The 23,512-nt window shown below is 38.2% G+C and overlaps 1 protein-coding gene across 1 annotated transcript; it reads right to left on the reverse strand.

Annotated features, from left to right (window-relative positions):
* Nucleotides 1-13: 13 nt before the first annotated feature.
* Nucleotides 14-23,512, reverse strand: gc (GC vitamin D binding protein). Its single transcript, XM_082170028.1, has 12 exons — nt 23,354-23,512; nt 22,914-22,983; nt 22,494-22,626; nt 12,788-12,999; nt 10,488-10,620; nt 9,047-9,135; nt 8,525-8,651; nt 7,666-7,868; nt 2,328-2,460; nt 1,220-1,290; nt 995-1,094; nt 14-491 (listed from the first exon to the last, which is right to left on the reverse strand). The coding sequence occupies exons 1-12, from the start codon at nt 23,415-23,417 to the stop codon at nt 450-452; spliced, it is 1,377 nt and encodes a 458-aa protein (XP_082026154.1). The 5' UTR covers nt 23,418-23,512; the 3' UTR covers nt 14-449.

The raw sequence follows: 23,512 nt of genomic DNA on the forward strand, positions 1-23,512 counted from the left end.
GTATTTTATTTCACAAAAAAAAGAGGAAAATAAAAATGTAAATAAATATAAGCTAAAAAATATATTGAAATCAAGTTAAAATTACATCTCAAGAATAATTTGTTAATCACTTTGTAATGAAAGCTAATGTGAAGTCTTCCAGTGTGTGATGAAACACCATGGCAACAACAGAAATCATCGTGGATGTTGTTATGCTCCCGGTAAAGGTTATTCATACAGAAGCCTAATACATTTACACTGCAAATGCCACAAGCCTCATGGGCTAAAAGAGCAAACGGAACAGGAGACAACAAACAAACACTCTTTGAAGCAAGTGGAAAGTTTATTTAAAGAATAAAACATCTGAGGTGACGAGAGACATGACATTTTCCATTGGAGAGGGAATTTAGAAGATCTCTTCATCCAATATAATTGCTGGCGCTCAAACGGATCTTTGAAAAAGCGAGTCTTTAAACGCCAATGTCGTCGTCATACTTAAGGACATCCTCTGTCTGAAAAAGAAAATATGAGCTTTAATCAAACCTTAGTTTAATAACTGTATTAAATTATACAGACACCCTAAATCCTGATTTGATCTGCTTGCCCTGGTGATGAACTACCTAGTTAAGTTTATTTTCCTTTCCCATTGGGGGATTTATCGTGTTTTAAGCATAAATTTAACAGTTTAATTTGGTTTATGCTAAAAATGGGGGGTAAAATGTAGTTGTTGTACCCCATTGACTTAGTAAGGGAAAAAATACTATGGAATTTAATGGGGTCCATCAACTGGTTACCGACATTCTTCAAAATATCTTATTTTGTGTTCAGCAGAAGAAAGAAATTCATACAGGTTTGAAACAACATGAGGGTGAGTAAAGGATGACAGAATGTTCATTTTTAAGTGAACTATTCCTTTAACAAATGTGACCTTATTGTAAAGTTTTACCCTTTTCATACAGTATATAAATAAATAAATAAACTGTTCAAAAGGACAGTGGTTCGTCAGAGCTCTCACCAGCTTTTGACACAGTTGTGCCGGGGAACGCTTGGAACAGCAGGATGCAGTCAAGTGAACCCATGCTTGTGCCTGAGTCTCACCTCTCTCAGTCGGTTTCCTGCAGGAAATAAAGCGTTAATGAAGAGTTTTGTACTGATCTGCAACCAGCTCCTTCCTTTCAAATCCCCTGTTGTTAAATAACATCAAATGATGATGTTCTTTTCTAGTCTGACTATAACTTACAGCTTGGAGTACTGCGAGCAAGTGTCATCCAACTTGGACAGAAGAGCTGTAGTCTTTTTCAATTTACTTTCCTGTTCGATAAAAGGAGAGAGAGAGAGAGAGAGATAGAGAGAGAGAGAGAGAGAGAGAGAGAGAGAGAGAGAGAGAAATGAAAGAACCGTTTGGCCAGTAATACAACCCTTTAAATAAAAAATGTGTATGTTTTTTCCTTGTCAGTGTTCAAAGTCGAGCAGCGGGAGAGAAGATGAGACGTGTTGTTGTTTGACAGTTCGGGTTTGGTTAGCACCCAGCGAGTAGCCTACAAAAAGCACCCTGTCACTCGAAATTAATTGAAATCTTGCAAGACTCTCTCAGTTGAAGAGTGAACTTCATTCGTGCATGTTAATGATGTGCGTTCATTCCCTGGTTACAGATGAAGTTTAAACCCTTCAATTTAATGTTCACACCAGAAACTCTTCTCACATCTACTGTAGAAAAGCAGCGAGCGAGCAGATAATTGGAGGAACTGTTAGAGAAAACTGAAAGGCTAAATTAACCAAACATTGACACATTTTTGATCAGGTTATCTGTGGGTTTTTGACATCATTGTTAAGCATGAAAAGAAGTGCTCATTGAGCTCCAGTCCAATTATAGCATTATAATATGATTTATTCAAGGTTATATTACTTGAGCATCCTTATGAAATGTCGCCTGCTGCCGAAAACACAATTTTTCATGTGAGTTCACCTTACTGCCAAGAGAACCATCCATCAACATAACATCTCAGCCCTAATGAGAGCTCCAATCTCAAAACCGAGATGAGACTTCATTGTCAAGTCAGAGAGTGGCATTGTGCTGGTAAAATCATCTAGACATGCATCAAAAAAGATCGAAACCTCTCACAATAGCCATCTTACCCGTGGTTTTTAGCAATCTTAGTCATATAAGCACCCAAAAAAAAAAACAAAAAAAAACTTGAAATCTGAAGAAAGGCTTGGTTGTGTGATCCAAAAAAAAGAAAATGAAAAACCTGCTGCTAAGCACAAAACATAAAACAATGATACAAACCTGTAGTAAAGCAGAGACTGGTAAATCATGTCAGTTTCAGGACATATGAACATCGTCTCACCTTCTCTGTTAAGCACGCTGTGACGTCAGCAGATGAGCAGCAGGCTGTTACCGTGTTCTTGATTCGATTGAGGACGGTTGTCAGAACAGGCAGAGAAATGGAGGAATGTTTTACTCCAATCAGGAACAAGTATCTGGAAACATGCACACATACATGCTTTTGATCTAATTAATACACTGAGTTTAGGAAACATTCTTCCCCTGCTGCTGCATACAACATGACATTTCTCCTTTTCAGTGGCCACTACAATGCATGTTCTGAGGCAGAACAGGAGCACAAATCTTTAGCCAACCAGCAGGAGGCTGCAAGACCTCAATGCTCTCCATAGGAGGCTCTGATCTTTTCACCGTAGGTTTATGTTGTAACACAATGGGGGTTTTCAAACTGGGGTCCATACGAGTGTTCTCCATGGACACACACATTTATATAACTCATTTTAGGGCTGTCAAAAGTCACTGTAAAATAGCCCTGGAACCATATTTATTGGAAAAAGCATTAAGTCATTTGCAGACAACATGCTGTCTTAATTTCATACTATTTCTCGCACAGTTTAAATGGGTCTTTATAGGAAGGGGGCATTTCTGGTTGCACTTTATTTTACAGTAGGCCTACATGCACTCACGTGTAGTGTACTTACAGTGTAGGCTAATCACCTAAGAAAGTACTGGTTAAAGGGATAGTTCACTCAAAAATGAAAATTGTGTCATCACTTATTCAACCTTGTGTTGTTCTAAACCTGTATGGGTTTCTCTGTTCTGTTGAACACAAAAGAAGATATTTTGAAGAATGTCGGTAACCAAACAGTTGATGGACCCCATTGACTTCCATAGTGAAAAAAAAAAAAAAATACTATGGAAGTCAATGGGGTCCATCAACTGTTTGGTTACCGACATTCTTCAAAATATCTTCTTTTGTGTTCAACAGAACAGAGAAACCCATACAGGTTTAGAACAACACAAGGTTGAATAAGTGATGACACAATTTTCATTTTTGAGTGAACTATCCCTTTAATATAAGGTAACTACAGTAGTCAACATTTGAAGTGGATCAGAACATTTCATCAAAGTTATACATGAATTTTTATGGGTTAAGGTTAGGTTCAGGGTTAGTACCTTATTGTAATTACTGTAATGGGGAACAGGACTGTAAAATAGTGCCCTATCAGTAAGACTCACTCTTACTCTTTAATCCACACATTTCACCCAATAAAAAATAAAATAAAAAAACTGCATTTGATACTGGCTATCATTTAGAATAATTATTAATATAATATTAGCAGTGTTTTGGTATTATATATATATATATATATATATATATATATATATATATATATATATATATATATATATATATTGAATTTGCTTTTATTGTTATATTTTCCGTTTTCATTTCATTTTAGTTTGGACTTTTTTATTTAATTTTTTATTTTAGTTTTAGTAAATTAGTACTTCAACTTCAACTTATTTATTTCAGTTACTTTCCAAGGCAACAACTGTACTTTGCATTTAATTTAATTTTAAGTTTTTTTATTTATTTTTTTAAAATAAGATTATCTTCAAGTAGCCTACTTATATTTTATTTTATTTCTGCTTCATTTACGAAATTACGAAAATTATTTTGAATAGTTTTAACTTTAGTTAACAATAAGAGCACAGTCTATTATTAGTGTAGTTAGTAAAAAAAAACAATGGCTAAAAATACATGGAGCACATGGCATCTTGTAGAATTGAATTATTATAGAAGCTTAACAAGTATGAAATAAATGGTAAACTTTATTTCGATAGTCGAAAATGAAAAAAAAAAAAATTCCGATTGTATTCGTCTGAAAGAAGAATGGCATATACACCTAGGATGATTTGAGGGTGAGTAAATCATGGGCTAATTTTCCATTCTGGGTGAACTATCCCTTTAACTATAAGAAACTTTGCAACTGCATGTCAACTAATCTCATTAATTTGCAACTACATGTCAACTAATCTCACTAGAGTATTAGTAGACTGGTAGGGTTAGGGTCATTAGAATAAGTTGACATGTTTAGTCAGTAAAATATCTGTTGGGGGACCGTCAAAATAAAAGTGTTAGTGGATATTAAGCCGACAGTTTACTAATAATGCAAAAATCAGCAGCTGAAACATCTCTGCAAGAATCCGGACTACTACCATACATATAAAACACTTTGTTGTAATTTTAGTTTTGTATGTTTAACAAAGCAAAAATAATTTATAATACTCTGGTGGTTGGGAATAGGGATAATGAAAGGTTTACAACACAGTTTGTGTTTTTTTGCTTTATACAAACTAAATGTTGGTGGCATGAGTCTATTTCATACATTGTGGAGCTCAAAATGATGTATTTATACATTTAAAGGCTGATTTTTCTGGTCATACAAAAATGAAGAAGAACACCACTAGGGGGTACAGTTGGACAGTGTATAACCGAAGAAGGAGAATATTATTATGCTTTTAATTATTATTAGTTTTAAATAAATATGAATGAAAACTTACATACTTCTCTAATTTCTGTCAGAACACCCCATCTCACATTAATTTCACTTGCATACACTCAGAATCCAAAATAAATGACCTAGTATTAGCCCCCCCGAGGCACTCTAAAAATGTCACCTTTAATGACACTAGGCCGCGAGGTAAACTCAGTAGAACTTGCTAGCACACATTCAGAACCAACGGTGAGTGGCTCAAAATTACAGTCCAAGATAAATTAAACATAGGCTTCTGTGCACGCCTGTCTGCCCCTCAGCAAGAATTCATTCTTTCTTGTCTACCCAGGCACACGAGTGACTTCACAAGCTTCATTCATCACAGCATGCAGTGCATACCGGCTACATTTTCACTAAATGAGAAAGGCATGAGAAAGGTGCTGATCAGAGAACAGCCATAACATACTCCAACAAATGAAGCGGACCATGATGCAAGAGGAAAAAGGTCAAAATCTTTGCTTGAGGGCATCCTGTTCTAATTTTTGGTGCTCCAGGCAAGCATCATTTGCATGACAATGATTGTTAGTCAGCAAAGGAAATGTTACACAGAAGATAAATGGGTCTGTTCTGCATTATGTACTTAAAGGTACAATATGTAAGAATTTTGCATTAAAATATCCCAAAATCTCAAGGCCAGTGTTATATATTTTGTTAAGTTGATTACTTACAATATCCCAAATGTTTCCAACTATTTTTAAATCGTGAGAAAATTGCGATTTTAACCAAGGAAACGGGGCGTTAGAGCAGGGGTGAGCTGGGAGTCGCCAGTCAATTGCGTCATATCCGCGTCACCCTCGGTTTCCGCTCGTACTGCGTGGAGTCAGAGAATGTGGAGTCCTGGACAAATGCGGAAGTTGTAGTTGTAGCGTCTATCAAGCTACAAACTTTAGCTTGTTTCTTGCAGTCGTTATGGGACACAATTATTCTTTACCGATTGCAGCTGGTTCTGTCGACAAAGCATGCTTAATTTGATATTTTCCAAATGTAGCATTCGGTAATAGTTATGTTTATGTAAGGAAAGTATTATTGCTTTAGATTTGTGTTTAGTTTATTGACATTGTTTATCACGTCTGGTGTTTATGGCCATGTAAATAAACATAGCATGTGTTATACATAAAGATTAATCAGTATTTTGGCAAATGATGTGGGCATGTTCGAATATACTTTTACAACAATTGTTTAGAACACGTAAAACTGCGCAGCGTTATCACAACAATGAATTCAACAAATACAGTAACATGATCTATGAAGTATTAAACCTTACTTTTCTTGCGGTTAATTCATTTTAATGAAATAAAAGTGTGATGAGGTTTAAGAGTCAGGAAGGAAGAAGACGCGTCGTCGTGACTGGGACTCGTACTTTATTAAAATAAAGCAAAACAAACAAAAGCCGCGCACAACGCGCATTCACCGTGGCAACCGCGACGGCACAAAACAGTTCAAAAATGAGAGCTCGGATCCACCGGTTTTCTTCCTCTGCGTCCAATTTTCTCTCCAGTCTCTCTCTCGTTCCAGCGCGGCTTATAAGCGGTCTCTCCACGCCGATCACTGCAATAAGACACAGGTGCATTTGCACTTGACCTACTTGCTCGTCTCTTTTCTCTCCCATCACAGACCGCGCTGAACCACGCCCCCCTCGCCACTAAAAGCATGTCATTAAACGCAACATTTATAAAAACAGAACTTAGCCTCATCCATGAACATGATTTTTCGATTCCCGTCTGACTGATTTACATCCACGGTGGAGTTTAAAACGACAGTTCCCATCATTCCACGCTCCTTCACATCGTCATCAAGCTACGCCGTTGTTGTTGTTTGGAATGTAGCGCCCTCTAGCGGCAAAAATTCTTGCATATTGTACCTTTAATCTGATCCCATCAGTTTTCAATAACTCCATCACCTCAACTCCAATAATCTATAATGTTCTTGTTCATGTTCAAAATAATTTTTTAACGTCCAGCTGTGGCCAGAATTCTCCTGGTACAAAACCTGTTTTACCTTCATTCTGATAACGGGATGACTTAATTTTAGACGAGAAGGGCAACTTGTGAAACCTTTTCATGCACAGTTAGGACTGAATTTCAGGTGGTTCTTGCAGCCCAAATAGATCTTTGGATTGATCCCTGGAAAATTGATCACAAGAGGCATTCTGAGCTTCAGTATCTGATGAAATGGAAGTTGTGATAGTCCTTTTCCCCCTATTGTGGCAGATATATCCAAGTAAAATGGCTTCTCAAACAAGAAAGAATGTTGGGAAGAAATAACTGATTGGATTGTTGGATGGTTGTGCTTTGCTAGAGGGGATATGGCTGGAGATTATGAGGGCACATGAATTTAAAAATAATGAGAGAAATCATTTAAAATAAATTATTGAAATATTCCATTAAAAGAACCATTTTGATTTCATGGTGACTAAGCAAAAGTCTGAAGAGATTAGTTTTGATCATATGATCATATTCAGAGTCACAGTATGAATAATTCATGACTAGTTGCACTTTTACCCTTTAATAGACTAGCTAAAGATCAAAATCAAGAGGAACGCACTCTATTGTGTTTGGGAAAAGGGGACCTGGTGGCTTTTCCCAGAGAACCTGTATTAAATCTGAGTGGGTCACGGTAAAAGCACAATATACCCATTATATCACTCAACATTACATTAGCATATTAGCACATTTGGCAAGTGAGTGATGTCATTCTTCCTTCAACAAAATAGCACAGACTTTGGCACATCATATTGAAATAAGCTGGCTAACATCGGAAATATCTTTTCCGGATGACCTTTCCTTTAAGACACGCATGGTTTCCCTACCACCGAATATTTAATGAATATTAAATAAGCACCTGTCAATCCCATGTGGTTGAACTTCCTCGCAGAGCTGGGATGAAACAGGATCGGCTACATGTGGATGCTGACGGGCTTGTCTTTCCAAGTCATCCACGCAAGGAAGTGTATCCAGGGCAGGTTTCCTGCAGCACTTCCGGAAATCCTCAGACATGGCATTAAGTTTGGATTCACTGCAGAGAACTTTCTGAAAGCTTGTCAACTATTATGAAGGGAAAAATACAATAAATCAGGCCCTCCTGCTGAATTTCATGACAAAATAAATGATATCAGAGGGTTCTGTCAAATTTCTCTATATCTGTTCCATGTACACTTTCTCTTGAATAGAAATTATAATCTCTTCTGATCATTTCCCTGTCCTGGTATTTTGATTTGAACTGCTGCACATATATATTATTTAGTCTAAAATTAGATGACACATAATAATCATAAAATTGAATAGAAAATGGGCAGCAGATGTGATAAACAACATTATACAACAGCAGGTATTGTTACGAAGTACAGAGAGAAAGGCTGTTTTTTTCAATTGTTTCCACTCAAAGGACTCCAGGAAATTTGTATAATAACCACCAAGTATGGTCATTAAAATAAACCCAGATTCAGAAAATCCCTATCAATTAGGAAGCAGTGAGTATTGTGTCTTCCAAAAGATGACATGTTTTTCATCAGTTACCCCAAAAATATTCTTATTTGTCATATCATCAAATGTCTTATGAAGCGGAAGAGGAAAATTCACAGCCAGAAGGAAATCTGATCAAAATAATTGTCCCAAGAGAGATTTGAACCTTTGTGCTCCTCATTGTGGTTTGTTGAACACAACATCGAGAGGAATCGGAGCGGCCTGACCGTTCTACTCACTTCTTCAATTATACATTCAGGTTGGGGCTGTAAACAGCATTTTTCAAGCCCAGACTGGAAACGACTGGATATGGCTGATGCATCTTCAAAGGACAGTCCTAGGAGATTTCCATAATATGCAGACAACCTATTAATAAGTAAAGCAATGTAAGTTTAGTTTTCTCATCCTCATGTCATTCCAAACCAATATTCTGTTGTGTCTTCCATAACAATAGGACTTTAAAAAAATATAATAAAAGTGAAAAAAAACTAAAACTAAATAATAATAATAATCAAAAATATTTTCCATTCAGTGACATTTAATGTTACGGTAATAACTAAAATATTTCAATACAAGCATTTCAATCAAATATGATTTATGCAATATGTCAAAACTTTAGCCCAGGGGGAAAAAAGCTACCTGTGAGCTGGCAAGAGTTTAAAACTAGTCTGAAACAACAAGAGAATAACAGAATTGTCTTTTTTGGTGAACTTTTCCTATTAATGGTGTGATGATGCGGTGCAAGCCATGTTTTTTTTTACCCAAATTTGTAGGATTTCAAATTCACTTGGTTGTTGCAAACATTGGATAGAAACCTCAGAAAAATGTTGGCGCTTCCCATTTGGAGTCTCTGTAAACAGACAGGATTTATATGAGGTACTTTACTAATAATTCCACATCAACCATCACCATTCATCATAAGGATCATCATCATTTTTCTTACAGTTTTTCTAATTTTAGCACAGTTTTTCTAATTTTAAATTAAACTGATTTGAACTAAATGATATCATCATTAATCATCCTTATCCTCATAATCATTTTATTCCATTTCATTTTTCTGCTTTCCCTAGACAAATTGCTACTCACAACTAGACAAATAGCACAGTTCCCTCCTACACAACAAGTAAAATAGACATTTAATTAGTAGTTGTTTAAAGCAATGTGGGCCGAAGAAAGCAGATTTTAGCTCCATGAACAGCAGATTTGAGTCTGCTGGCGCAGGTTTTGTGTTGACAATAATATCTTGGAATCCTATTTGTAACTTACAACAGACCCTGCAAGAGCCTTCAGGGCATTTGATACCAAATGCAGACACACAAGGCACAATGATGATTATTAGTCTCATTATAGTCTGGCATAGCACTCTTTAGCTTCTATACGGTGGCATATGGTACTTATGTTTGATTGTCTTCAGACAATACATATAACAATAGCAACAAAGAGGGAGCAATTATGCGTCTGTGGGAAGTACAGTAAGTGTGGTATCTCATCATCCAAAATTCAAACACACTGTCCATCTCTTCCTACCTTGTAATGACTTGGCACTGGACATTATAAAAAATAAATACAAAAAATAAAACCTGTCATAAAATTACATTTCCAACTATGTAGAAAATTAAGAGCCTATTGTTGTCTCTATTGTTCGAAGTACATTATTTCACAATTTTTCATCAGCTTCTAATTAGACAGCTTATTATGTAAACTGAATGCACTGTGAGTTAATGAATGCATACCTGCAGAAAACAACAATAATAAAAAAGAATCTGCATGCTGATGCTGGTCCAACTTGAGGACCAGCAAAATCATTCAATTCTGTTTAGGTATATGTTGAAACATACAAAATGTATGTCTTGACAGCATGTATTTTGCATGCACAGCTTTAGAAACTTAAATATATTATTTGTACAGTTATTTTACCGTTATTATTACTGTCCAGATATTTTGGACCTACAGTATGAACCGAAAAAGATTCGCAAACATTTGTATGTGCCTGAATTTGTCATGCGCAAAATGCTTACTATTAATTGCTGTCAAGTACGATAAAAATGTATTACTACTGACAGCACGTTACTTCACATGCAAAAACATGCTGTAGGCCATAATCAGCATTAGATATATTCACCCAACATGATACCTCTCACAGGGGTTATGCCACCCCAAGGTTTCCAATGAATGTAATCTGAAATGTGTGGTTAATACTACCTCTTCGAGAAAACAAGAGATCTTGACAGCAGGGTGGCAACATCGCTTTGCCATTCTCACATGGTGCTGAGTAGCATTAAGAACAAAGCCTGCTGGGATGTTTCTATGCCTCCGGGCAAACTCATACACATACCTGAGGGAGAGAAAATAATGACTTTGACGTCAATATGGTAAATCAAAGCCATTCAAGTCAGAGTACATGATATTCTGCTCTCTATTAGTAATTCTAATCATAAATCAAAGCCACTAAAAGTCTTTCTTTGATTTAATCCTATCAAAGCAGAGCATAATCCTCATGTTTACTCATGGATGGGGGTGTGCTGTCACCAAAATATATTTTTATGAAAATGTTTTGTCATCATGCTCCCAAGGCTTATTTTAGAACAGCATGATTCATGTGACTACACCATTTCAGCTTAATTATGTAGATGTTTGTTGAAGAGAGGTAAGAAATAAAGCCAGAATTGTATGGACTAAAAGGGTTTCATGTGGTCTGTTTTTTTTGTAAGCAAACAAATGTAATGACATGACATTGTATAAGTGATTGAGATGGAAAAATAGGAAAAGATAATATTTACATTTTCCTTGTTAAAATGATAAAACACATTATGTCTATATAGCTGTGAAAGATTAAGATAAAATAAACAATTGATTAATCTTTATATTTTACTGATCTTGTAAAATCGGTACTTGAGAGCCTGATAAATGGGACTGTGGGTACAAAATACATTTTTTATGCCATAAAAATAACAGAGATCAGGTTTTAAGCCAGATTTACTTAAGCACCTTTTGATGTATAGAATTATTTGCTATATAAAAATCTGCTTCAATGCGTTAACAGCTGGCACCTCACTATTAATGCAACCACAATCAGAGACTATAATGGCCAAAAAAGCAATCAACACTCTAAGGTATTTATTTATTTCAGAACCGAGGATTTCTAAATGCCATTAAAGCCAAAATAATTCTCTATTACTAAAATTGACTTTAATTAGAAGTTCTGACCAAGAGGCCTCCCTGAGGCAAACCAGCCCAACAAGCAATTATCACTGCCACCTGTCTATTAAGCCCATTTATCTTTCCTGAGTAAAAAAATCTGATTAGATTTGCCACAGCATGTTCTACAAATCAGGTAATATTTGCTGCGTCCCAAATGAAAGGTTGCATGCATCCTTCGAAGGCCAACTGTGTCACTGCGGACCAACGAAGGCTGTGCCTATTCTTCTTTAAATGCAGCAATAAAAGCACCAGTAGAAGGTTTAAGAACTCCTCTTGCGGCATCAGGATTAGGAATTCATGCTGGACATTTGGATGTCATAATTCATAAAACTACATGGAAGCTTTATTGTGTAAACTTACAGGTCTCAGTTAGCAAATATTCCACATTTTCTTTATATTCTGTCCTGATGCTTTTCATACCCATTCATGCCCATATTAAAACCATTCCTCACATGTAAAAATGTACATCACCTTGTATATTAAAACATCAATGCACTGCAAAACTTAATCTAAGATAAATCCATTAATCCTCAAAACGGTTTAATTTCCAAAACATCTATAAAAGACATTGAGAATATCAGATCAGAAATGACAGGTAGATAAATAGGTTATAAATAAATACTTTGTTTGTATACATATATATTTGGTCTCAGAATGTTCTACTAAGGATGGGAACACAGTGGATAAATAATCTTTTTTTTCTTGATTCTTAATTCTATCTTTAGATTCTATCGTTGAGACGTGACTGACTGATTGGGAAATGAGTTTCTTTCTCTAATCATGCTATACCTTGGAGAATAGTTTGAAAAAAAGAGAGAGATATGGCTATTCAGAGAGACTAAAAAGTCAATGATTTTGTCTCAGGTAATATAATTGGGATACTTCATACTAATGAATGTATTCAGAAGGAAATGCTTAATTTGCTGATATAAAAAGATTCGGAAGATGCTTTCGATATTGTGACTTTCAATTGGGGCATATATTCTGACATAGGCTACTGCTAGCCTCTACTAACACTACTAAGTCAGTGTTAAGTTGTGATTAATTAGTCAGAATAATTAGTACTTTTAAACTAAGGTTATTTCAAAGGGCTGCAAGTTTGTCTATATCCGGGCAATGCCTTTCGAGGATGTCTGAGGACTTAATGATTTGCGTAGTAGTGTATATGCTAAAGAGAATGAGAGATGAAAGTGACCAGTGGTTAAGCAAGAATGTTGCATTGATCCCTTCTGTTTTTATTTCCACTGATGAACCCCAAATCACTGTGGCCTTCATAAGTAGTCCAGTGGGACAAATCTCACCTGACAGAATAGTTCTTCTTGCATTGAGTGTACTCAGTGCAGATCTCCTCATTTGTGGGCTCTATTAGGGATGGCAGCTCATCTGCAGAGTACCGTAGTGAGGCCAGACAAAGTTTCCTCTCATGACCCTGAAGTGTGCAGCACTGCTCAATGCCTGGATGTTTGGGGAATGGAGAGTCCTTTCCGCATGACTTCTCAGAGATCTCTGTAGCCTTAGATAGAGATTACTATGTGAATAAAAAGCAAACAACACAACACACAAAAAAAAGGCACGCAAAACATATTGTGGTAAAGTGCTGACAAAATGACCATTTTTGTTCAGTAAATTTGTCTAGAAAATATGTCTTTAATGATGTTTCAATACAAGTTCACTTATCATCGTTTCTGTGGTGGAGACAGTGGGCCTCATTTATCAATTTATCGTAGAAAAGAGCGTAGATTTGAGCGCAGAAATCATCTTACAAGAGGGTTCACGTGTGATTCATGAAACATTTGTACGCTGCCAATCCCATCGTACGAATGATCTGACATTGATAAATGTAGTGGCTGAAAACAACCGTCATTTAAATATCATGCCCCTAAAATCCACGGTTTAGAAGCCTTGCCCCTAGAGTTTACGAAACTGAGAAAGTAACCTGGCCAAGAAGAGGAAGTAATCTCATGACCATTTAAATTGAGCAGTGTAATTTTTTAGTTTTTTTGGTTGATTTTAGTTTGATGATGAATGGCTGAAATGTCAAGTTAGCAACACTAGAAGTGATATGTTGTGTGTGTGTGTGTGTGTGTGTGTGTGTGTGTGTGTGTGTGTGTGTGTGTGTGTGTGTGTGTGTGTGTGTGTGTGTGTGTGTGTGTGTGTGAGTGTGAGGCACCTGTGCGGTCAGGTGTATTTAATAAAATAAAGATATATAAAGAAAACAAATACAAATTAGAGTGTCACAAAAACCAGCGTAGCTTATACCTACTACTTATACCTTAGACCTGCACAGTTTTTCTTTTTTGTTAATCTGTTAATTTTGCGAAATATATTTTGTGTAGTCATTTATTTTATTCCTTTTATAGGCTATATACTTAATTTTGGTTCACAGACGCGCTGCAGGCGATGTGACAATGCGTGAATCCTCATATTATGTTGTTTATGCTGCTATTTGGACATCTAGCCTTAAGCTACATAAAAAAAACTAAAGCCTAAAAAACTAACAAACATTTGTGGTATTTGTAATGGGTCACAGACACCCATGTTCTCTAATTTAATTTAAATTTGACATTCTAATCTAGTCGTATAACGGTTAATGATCGATTAATGAGCTTCGGACTCAGTCAGGAAATAAATAAACAAAATGCTCTCATTATAGAGAATCCCACCAGATTTACTATGCTGCACGCAAGTTCAGACTAACTCAAAAACTTGCGTACACGAGCTGAGACCTGACGTGAGATTTGATCGTAGCCACCGCTCACGTACATATTGATAAATGCCAAGGTTTGCATGGAAACAAATTTCTGTCGTACTTTCGTTTCATAAACTAGGCCCATTATTTTCATTGGTATGGAGACAATCGGATACATCATAAATGGTTTACGTATGTGCAGTGTTTGAAGCCCATTAAAGCAGTCCTTGAATTTAAAATTGCAAATGCAATGTGAGCAATCAGCCAGTTCATATGAGGACATTTGTTCAAGTAATTATTTTTTAATGACATGGATGTAAGCTGTCCCTAGGGAAAGACACTGATACATTGAATGGAGCAGTGAGTAACTGCACACCAACTAACATGCACTGTAATTAATTTGCATTAAAGTGTGCAGATAGGGCTTGTATAACTGACTGGATTGCAGGAATGTTTCTAGAGTCGAGCTGGAGTTGCCTCCAGTCAGGATTCATGTTATTATCTCCGTGCACAAATTGAAGGACAGTTTTATTTGCATGAGTAATGTAAGAGGCTATTTTGGAGACAAAGCCTGCAAGTAAGTGGCCTTTTGCCAATTCTTATTTTATTGGATGTTGGAGATAAAGGGCAAGAATCAATAGGGACGAGCGGGTGAAATTAGATTGGGAAATGTTATGAGGCAGATTTAAACTCATGTCATCTGCATAAGTACCACAACCATGTCAGAACATGTGTGCTAGCAGCCATGCCACCACTCAGATTCAAACAGCTAGAATTACATTTTTCTCCAAAAATATAATTCTCTTTTTTTAAATGAAAACAGAATACTCTAAATCACAAACTCTGAATAATGGCTAAAATGCCTCTCTCCCATCGCTAGTCAAATCTATCTTATTTGAGTTGACAGCCACTGCAAAGGTCTGGCTAACAAACCACTGATGTACTTATAGAATTAAAACAAGCTTGATGACAGGAACACATGAAAACAGATGAGTTTATGATGAAGATCAAGCCAGAGAGATTTAGCAAGATGTGCTTTATATAGTCAGGCATAAAAACGCACAACCTGTCACTGTGAAGACCATCAAGGGTGAAAGACTTCTAACAAGATGGACTGTGTTAGTTAGAGATGTAATTAAGTTAAATACCTCCAGAACTTCCACAGTAATTAGAATGTGGTCATGAATCTATTTTAGATAGACTTAAGATATGTTGTGCTACATCTAGCATGTGATTCTGTCTTTCTCCAGTTTCTCTTCAATGTTCATGCCTTTGAAAGCAGTCTGGACAAGTGTATACAATTAGCATATCCTACATTTAGTTATGGTAACTTTTGGTATCTTACAGCTATCCTTAGCTCAGTCCACTTTAAATCTAGGTTTATCTCGTTTCATTTAACACCTGGGTTAGCAGTTAGTCCTGGATATTCAAGATTCAAGATGTCACACGTAAGGGATAATGTAGAGCGAGGCGGTTGTTATAGCGAATACAACCCCGACAGGCTGTCTTGAATCAGCCTGAAGGGGTTGTATTCGCTATAACAACCGCCTCGCTCTACATTATCCCGTTTATTACATGGCTACCTGCCAAATAAATCAATAATTTAACACAAAATAATGATTTAAAAAGGAGTTTATTGATTTAAAAACGATTGTATTGCTTCCGCTAAAGAAAATAGTCTGTTCCGTCTCTACGGTTAGAATCCTGAGTGTCCATGACAACGCTCTGCTTTGCATGGCAACGGTGTGTTATACTCAGCAGCGGTCTGTTATCAAGAAATAACAGACCACGCATTCTACATTAGAATTCAAGCAAGCCATGTAATAATGTCGGGTAACATCCTTATTTGCATATTCACAAGGTCAATTAAATGTATTAGACAAACAGAGCTTAAAGGGTTAGTTCACCCAAAAATGAAAATTCTGTCAGTAATTACTCACCCTCATGTTGTTCCAACCGCGTAAGACCTTCGTTCATCTTCGGAACACAAATTAAGATATTTTTGATGAAATCTGAGAGCTGATCACTTCTCCATAGACTGCTAGGTGGCCCAAACTTGCTGGCCCAGACAAGTTATTAAAGAGATCGTTAATATAGTCCAAGTGACTACAGTGGCTCAATCTTAAGTATATGAAGCGACGAGAATACTTTTTGTGCGCAAAAACAAACAAAAATAACGACTTTATTCCACTATTCATTTCCTTCTCTCTGGGCCTCTAGTTGGTTTGCGTAGTGTTTTTGCGCTGCGTGTCACACACATGACCAGCATCGGCCAATAGTGAGCCTACGTGGTGACGTGTAACACAGACGCGCTGCGCAAAAACACTTACGAGGCCCAGAGAGAAGGAAATGAATAGTGGAATAAAGTCGTTATTTTTGTTTGTTTTTGCGCACAAAAAGTATTCTCGTCGCTTGATATACTTAAGATTGAGCCACTGTAGTCACTTGGACTATATTAACGATCTCTTTAATAACTTTTCTGGGCCAGCAAGTTTGGGCCACCTAGTAGCCTACGGAGAAGTTATCAGCTCTCAGATTTCATCAAAAATATCTTAATTTGTGTTCCGAAGATGAACGAAGGTCTTACGCGGTTGGAACAACATGAGGGTGAGTAATTACTGACAGAATTTTCATTTTTGGGTGAACTAACCCTTTAAAACAGGCACCTGTTTGAAGCAGACAGAGAAAACTAACAAAAAATATGAAGAATCAAGAGCCCAACTCCAGGAAACAATGATCAAACAGACCTGTGTCCTTTACGATGTTTTCATCACTTCCGGTGGAGAGAACGCTGGCGCATGTTGGCTGCTGCTTCTCCATCCAGCTTTCTTTATTTTAATTGATTTATTCTTAAACAGTATTAATTTTATTAGTTGGTGTTTGTTTTTTTTACATTGCTTTTAACGATACTGGAATTAAATTGTGGAGTCTTTCTGTGCGTGCCACTATTGTTTGATCGGATCTAACACCGTGGGATCGCTGATCCTGTCAACTGGGAACGTTGCTGGCTGCGTGACTGCTATCTCTGCTGCTGTGTGACAACAACATGTCTGGATTCTCTCTCAAGTAAATCAAATTGGATATTTCTGTTCCTATCATGTGGATTTCACTGCTATCTTGTCATCATCATTTTTACCCTGTCTGGGCTTCGTGGAGAGCGGGTCCTTCAACATTTGGATTTCATCATGATAAGGTACTCTTTCTCTGAACTTCTCTCATTGGAACATCATTTACTTCCTGACGTCTGTATTTAAAAGACCCTGAAATCGTCTTGACTTCTACGTCAGCCGAAATACTTACAAAGAGGGTCGCGGAACGTTCACACTACTGGGACTGGCATTAAAGTTTTATGCTCTCGGTCTATGGACTCAGAAACAAAAAAGCATTCTTTACACGGTGTCTGCCATGCAAACTTGCGTTATCCACAACTGACTCAACCGGAAATGCGACTCGACACTGCGCGATTTGCACATCTAAATGTTCGTTCTTTGAACAATAAGATTTTGCATCTTTGAGACTTGGCACCAAAATTTTTGTATTCCACTGGGATATACATACATCCAGAGGCCGTGTCTAAGTGGTAAAGGTGGCGGTCTTGCTGTTATCTACAGAGATGATATATCTATTAGTCTACAGAAATTAGCATTCCCTGCGTATCATAATTTGAGTGTGTTGCCTTCAAAAGGAACGGTACTTCTCCTGTTCTTATTGTACTCATCTATCGACCTCCAAAACCTAATACTTTGTTTTTCAATGAACTCTGTCTGTCCATCAATGATTCTCACTGGAGACATTAATATCCATGTGGATAACTTTTATAGTAATCTAACTGTTGAATTCATGGAGGTATCACACTGTTTTAGTGTGATTAGTGATCATTAGCTTCTCACTTTTAATTTAAATGTTCCATCTTTAAGAAATGCTCAAAAAAGGGTAATTAGTTTTAGAAATGTCAAGAATATTGACACAGTGTGAAAATCTCCTTTAATAAAACTTTATAAATAATCAAAAATTGTTTGTTATAAATTATGAAAGGAAACTGAGGTTACGTTAGTAACCAAGTAGTTCCCTTTCGAGAGGTCTCTCGTATTGCGTAAGGCTAGCTTACGCTATGGGAACCCCCTTCAAAACGTGCGCTAAACTTCGCCCTACCGTAGCCCAAGGCAGATGCCTGAAACTCAAAGGGAAAAGCATGATCCAGTTCTAGACGGGCTTCATATACTGGGTAACAGGGCTTGACATTAACACCCGCCAACCCGCCAAATGCGGGTGGATTTTGCTCGTGGCGGGTAACAGTCACTCCAACTAGCCACTTTGGCGGGTTGAAAATTTTTAGTTTTTTCAAAAGGCATCTGAAATAAGTGTGACACTACAACTCCCATGAGTATTAGGGCTGTCAACAAATATTCTAAATTCGAATATATATTCGAATAGTTTTAAAAAACAGGATTTCAAAGGTGAAAATGAATATTCGAATGTGGAAAAACGCCCGCGGAGAAATGTCAAGCCCTGCTGGGTAACTAGGGACCGTAGTTCATGGTCATAAGGGATACATAGGAACCGTAGTTCAAAGGCCAGAGCCGAGTATGTAATGAGCCCTAAGACTTTGGGGGGAGTACTTAAAACTTTACACAGAGAGAACCTTGGCCTGTAAGGCGGGTACCTCCAAGTTATAAAACTTCATAAATGTGGACGGCGAGGCCCAGCCGGCCGCCGCACAGATATCTTCAATGGGTATCCCACTGGACCAGGCCCAAGAAGAGGCCATGCCTCTCGTGGAGTGAGCTCTGACGCCCAAAGGGCAGTGAAGGCCCTTGGACTTATAAGCTAGCTCAATAGCATCCACTATCCAGCGTGACAATCTCTGCTTTGTGACGGCTAAACCTTTAGTGCGGCCTCCAAAGCATATGAAGAGCTGCTCTGATTGCCTAAACGAGGCAGAACGCTCCAGATAAAACCTGAGAGCCCTAGAGGTCTACGCTTTGCGTTGTGCACCAGCTAGAAAACACTGCCCATTTCTGAGCATAAAGGCGCCTTGTTGAGGGCGCTCTGGCCTCAGTCAGGTCTCTCCTCAGCGGAATCGGCCATGGGGCTGCTTCCAGCAGTTGTACCAGCTCTGGGTACCATAGCTGGGTTCTCCAGAGGGGGGCTATTAGCAGCACCGCACATCTGCACTCCCTGATTCTTTCGTTGACCTATGGTAGCATCGTAACTGGAGAGAATGCATACAGAGGGCGGCTTGGCCAGTCGTGGGTGAGCGCGTCTCTGTTCTTTGTAAAAAAATATTTGGCAATGAGCGTTGTCTTCGGAGGCGAAGAGGTCAATTTCCGCTCTGCCAAAGATGTCCCACATCAGCTGAACCGGTCTGTGGGTGAAGAGACCATTCCCCTGGGAGAACATTGTTTCTGGATAGCATATTCGCACCCTGGATCAGAACGCCTGGCACATGTGCCGCCCTCAGTGGGCGCAGGTTGTGCTGGGCCCAGAGAATGAGATTCTCGGCCATGATGTGCAGGTTGTTTGACCTGAGACCACCCTGGCGGTCTATATACGACACCACTGCCCTGTTGTCCGTCCGGACCAGGACATGGTGGTCTATTAAGTATGGGAGAAAGGCTTTCAAGGTTAAAGCCACCGCCTTCATCTCTAGACAGTTTATGTGTAGGCGTTTCTCTAGGCTTGACCAAAGACCAGAGACGGGCCTGCCTTCGTAAAGGGCCCCCCAGCCTGAGCTGGAGGCATCTGTCGAGATTACTTTTCTCCTTGAAACCACACCCAACATCACGCCAGACCAATACCAGTCGGTCGCTTTCTAGGGAGTCAGGGCATTAATGCAGTCGTGACTCACTCTGATTTGAAAGTGGCCAGATCGCCACGCGTTAGCTGGAAGTTGGAACCTGTGGTTTTAGCCAGCGCCAAAGCGGACGCATACCCAGGAAGGAAATATTGATCCTGAGACCCAGGCATTCTAGGTGGTTGAGAACCCAGGCTCTGAGTTATCAACAGTTTCTCCGATTGGGCTATGATGAGCCGATCGTCGAGGAAGTTTAACACTCACCGTTGTCTTAAGGGGAAGAGCGCCGCATCCATACACTTCGTAAAGGTACGAGGTGCTAGTGACAGGCCGAATGGCAGTACCGTGTACTGGTAAGCCTGGCCTTCGAATGCAAACCTCAGGAAAGGTCTGTGATGGGGCACTATTTGGATGTGAAAATAGGCATCTTTCAGATCCACTGAGAAAAACCAATCTCCCGGGCGAATGAGCGCGAGAATTTGTTTGGTTGTCAACATCCTGAACGGACGCGTCATAAGCGCTTTGTTCAGGTGTCTGAGGTCTAGAATGGGTCTGAGACCGCCATCCTTCTTGGGGACGAGGAAGTAGCGGCTGTAAAAGCACGCTGTTGCATTTGCAACAAAGCCTCAGAAATTCACTCTTCTAGAAGTGCGTTGAACACACTATATTTAGCTTTTAGAAAAGGATATATAGCGCGCCGAAGGGCACAGCAAAACAACGGGCTGAAGGCGGCGAATGGAACCGACGTCCTCAGATCTGCCATGCAGTGGCTCGCCCTGCTGGAAGGAGTTTCAATGGCGGCGAAGGTTTCTATTCCGGAGGTCAGCGAAGTGGTGATATCGCTGAAGGAGTAAAAATCTGGAGCACCTAGGCGAGGCATGGCAATATATTGCCTCTGACCACGCCCATACTGGCAGGCTCTGACGCACCATGGCGCGAGATGCCCTGATTGGTTCTCGCGTCAAAGCCGCCTCGCCATAGGTTCGTGCAGTTGCCGCAGCACAGCCAATGACTGCTCTCGTGCTCAGATGTGCTCGCTGTGCAGCTGCACTGCGTTTTGAAAAGTTTGCTTCAATATTCTCGAGAAAAGACGTTTTCCCATAGCGTAAGCTAGCCTTACGCAATACGAGAGACCTCTCGAAAGGGAACGTTTTTATGTAACTTTTGTTTAGCATTTTAACTGATTATTTTATTATATCAATATCAACCTCTCAACTTCCAACCTCTCAACTTCCAACTACTTTAAGTCAGTCCCATAGACTGTAAAAAAAGTTACAATGATGGTGACTTCAAACAAAAAAATTTCAACCAGACATTAACATCTAAGGGCCCTATCATACACCCAGCACGACGCAAGTGTTTTTTGCTAGTTTCAGCCTGACGCAGTTATAATTTTCACGTCCTGCGCCACATTGTTTAAATGGCAAATGCATTAGCGCCCTTGGGCGTGCTGGTCTGAAAACGAGGTGTGTTTAAGCGCATTGTTGGAGCGTTGCTATTTTGAGAGGCAACTGAAATAGACAGTGCCATTGACCAACTGAAATCTGGTCTAAAGTCAATAGTGCAGTATTTTTTTGTTATTTAAAGAGCACGTAAGTAATGTGTGCCTACAGGCGGGTCCACAACGTGCGTACTCTCTGCTTATTACACACACAAGGATCCGCAGCAGCACACAAACTAGCCAAATATTTAAAATAAAAGGAGTACAATGTAAAAGATTAATATTGTGTACATAAAGATATGGTGGAAACCGGCTTGACCCGTAGATGGGTTTCTCTCTGGAGACACAACTAGCTTTTAAAGGGAATGGGAAATTACTCTGATTAGTTTTTTGCATGTTACACCCAAAACATACCCATTACTCAGTAAGAGAATAGGGACAACCCTTTTAGACCATACGCTGGGCGCGGCAACAATTTTTCCCGTCATTAAACTAGCAAAAGTGGATTCGGACACGCCCTAACTGCACTTGTGCCGTGCGCTTAGATCGGTAAAATAGGGCCTTATATCTCGATAAGAACTTCTGTAGACGTCTGACAGAAAAAAATGTAAATCTGGTTAGTAATAAGTGTCCTGCCATGCATTTCACCTTTTTTATTTATATAAAATAAATATAATTTTTTTATATTAAATTGTTTTTTATGCATTGCCGTTTTTATTTTGTCGTGTTTATTCCAACCAAAATGCGACGTCTGCCCAACGTAGCTTGACGTCAAACAAACGTTTGATTTAGATGTCAAATCGATTTTCATTTTCAACCAAAATCTAACGTCAAGTGTGAAAATCAAGTGTGAAATATTTCATTTAGATGTGATCTTAACTGGGGGTTAATAAAAATAATATAACCCACAGTTAAGTTGAGAACAGTGTGAAAGTCTTCTTTTGCGTTTTATCTAATGGCTAATAGATTTGTATTTACATAACTTTTCCCAGACACCTGGGATTCATTTGAATGGAGTTTGGTTTGTCACTAAATTGCATTTAGCCACAAAATACGTCATTATCGTAAAGGACAACCACTTACTCCTTTATCATAGCAGTCAGGACTGGCATCATCTTTGCAGCATTTTTCTGCAAGCTTGGTCATTTCATCTGCCACACAATTCACCTCCTCAAATGTGCCATTCGGGAACTTTTGACTGTAGAGGACAGTGAACCTGCAGAAGGATCGACGAGAAACATAACTTATGCAAGCATGTTCAAAGAATATCCTCTTTTTTTCTTTTTTCTATACATCAAACAGAAATGCAGGGATAGCCTATTCTGTGGACAAAAGTGAATGGAATTAAGCTATAATTAACGAAATAATTGTTCAAACAAATTTTTAATAACCTTATACGTGAACCAAATATTTTGAGCATATAAAGCAGCAGTGAATTTAAACATCCATAAACTGTGGTTGAGACTAAGAATTGTGTAAATCCTAAAATAACTTTATACTTGCATTTCTTTGAATTTTTCAATTCCAATGGCTTTGAGCTCTTGGCAAACATTTTCTTTGGTATAATTCTTCCCTGTAGAGATACAAAAATACAGTGAAGAATACATGCATAAAAAATAAGGACAAATGCACTAATCATCAACATAGCTGTCATTAGCTATAATTTACTATTTATTGTCCCTATATGGCTAATTTATTAATCAGCTCTAGCTCCCCACCTGCACACAACAGATATTACATCATTTCAATGCATATGCTGACTTAATCTTTTTAGATTTAATCTAACATTATTAACACAAATTCACCATGTAAGTGCCAATATTAAACATTTAAACATTTAAAGAGATATATTGACAATGAGCCAAAAATGATTTTACCTTTTACCACTGTGGAAATACAGCATGTAAAATACCCTTAAATTAGATAAAGTCTGATCTTCCTACCTTTGTCAGCAAGCAAAGCTGGAACTATTAAAGCAATAATTAAAATGAGAGCTGTGTTCCTCATATTTTACCACAGGTAATAATGTGATAATTTCAAGATCAAATTAGGAACTGCCTCTGCATTGCAGATTTACAAGAGACAAAAGTGTGCATAGTCAA

This window comes from Leuciscus leuciscus (assembly GCF_965113295.1).
Source record: "Leuciscus leuciscus genome assembly, chromosome: 5".
NCBI classification, from domain to species: domain Eukaryota; kingdom Metazoa; phylum Chordata; class Actinopteri; order Cypriniformes; family Leuciscidae; genus Leuciscus; species Leuciscus leuciscus.

Bases quoted from the DNA above. Each gene is read 5' to 3' on its own strand.
- gc (XM_082170028.1), bottom strand. From the start codon at position 23,417: ATGAGGAACACAGCTCTCATTTTAATTATTGCTTTAATAGTTCCAGCT. The intron at 22,627-22,913 runs GCAAGTATAAAG...ATCCTTCTGCAG, and splicing joins ATTGAAAAATTCAAAGAAAT to GTTCACTGTCCTCTACAGTC. The intron at 13,000-22,493 runs GTAAGTGGTTGT...TCTCTATCTAAG, and splicing joins CTGACTGCTATGATAAAGGA to GCTACAGAGATCTCTGAGAA.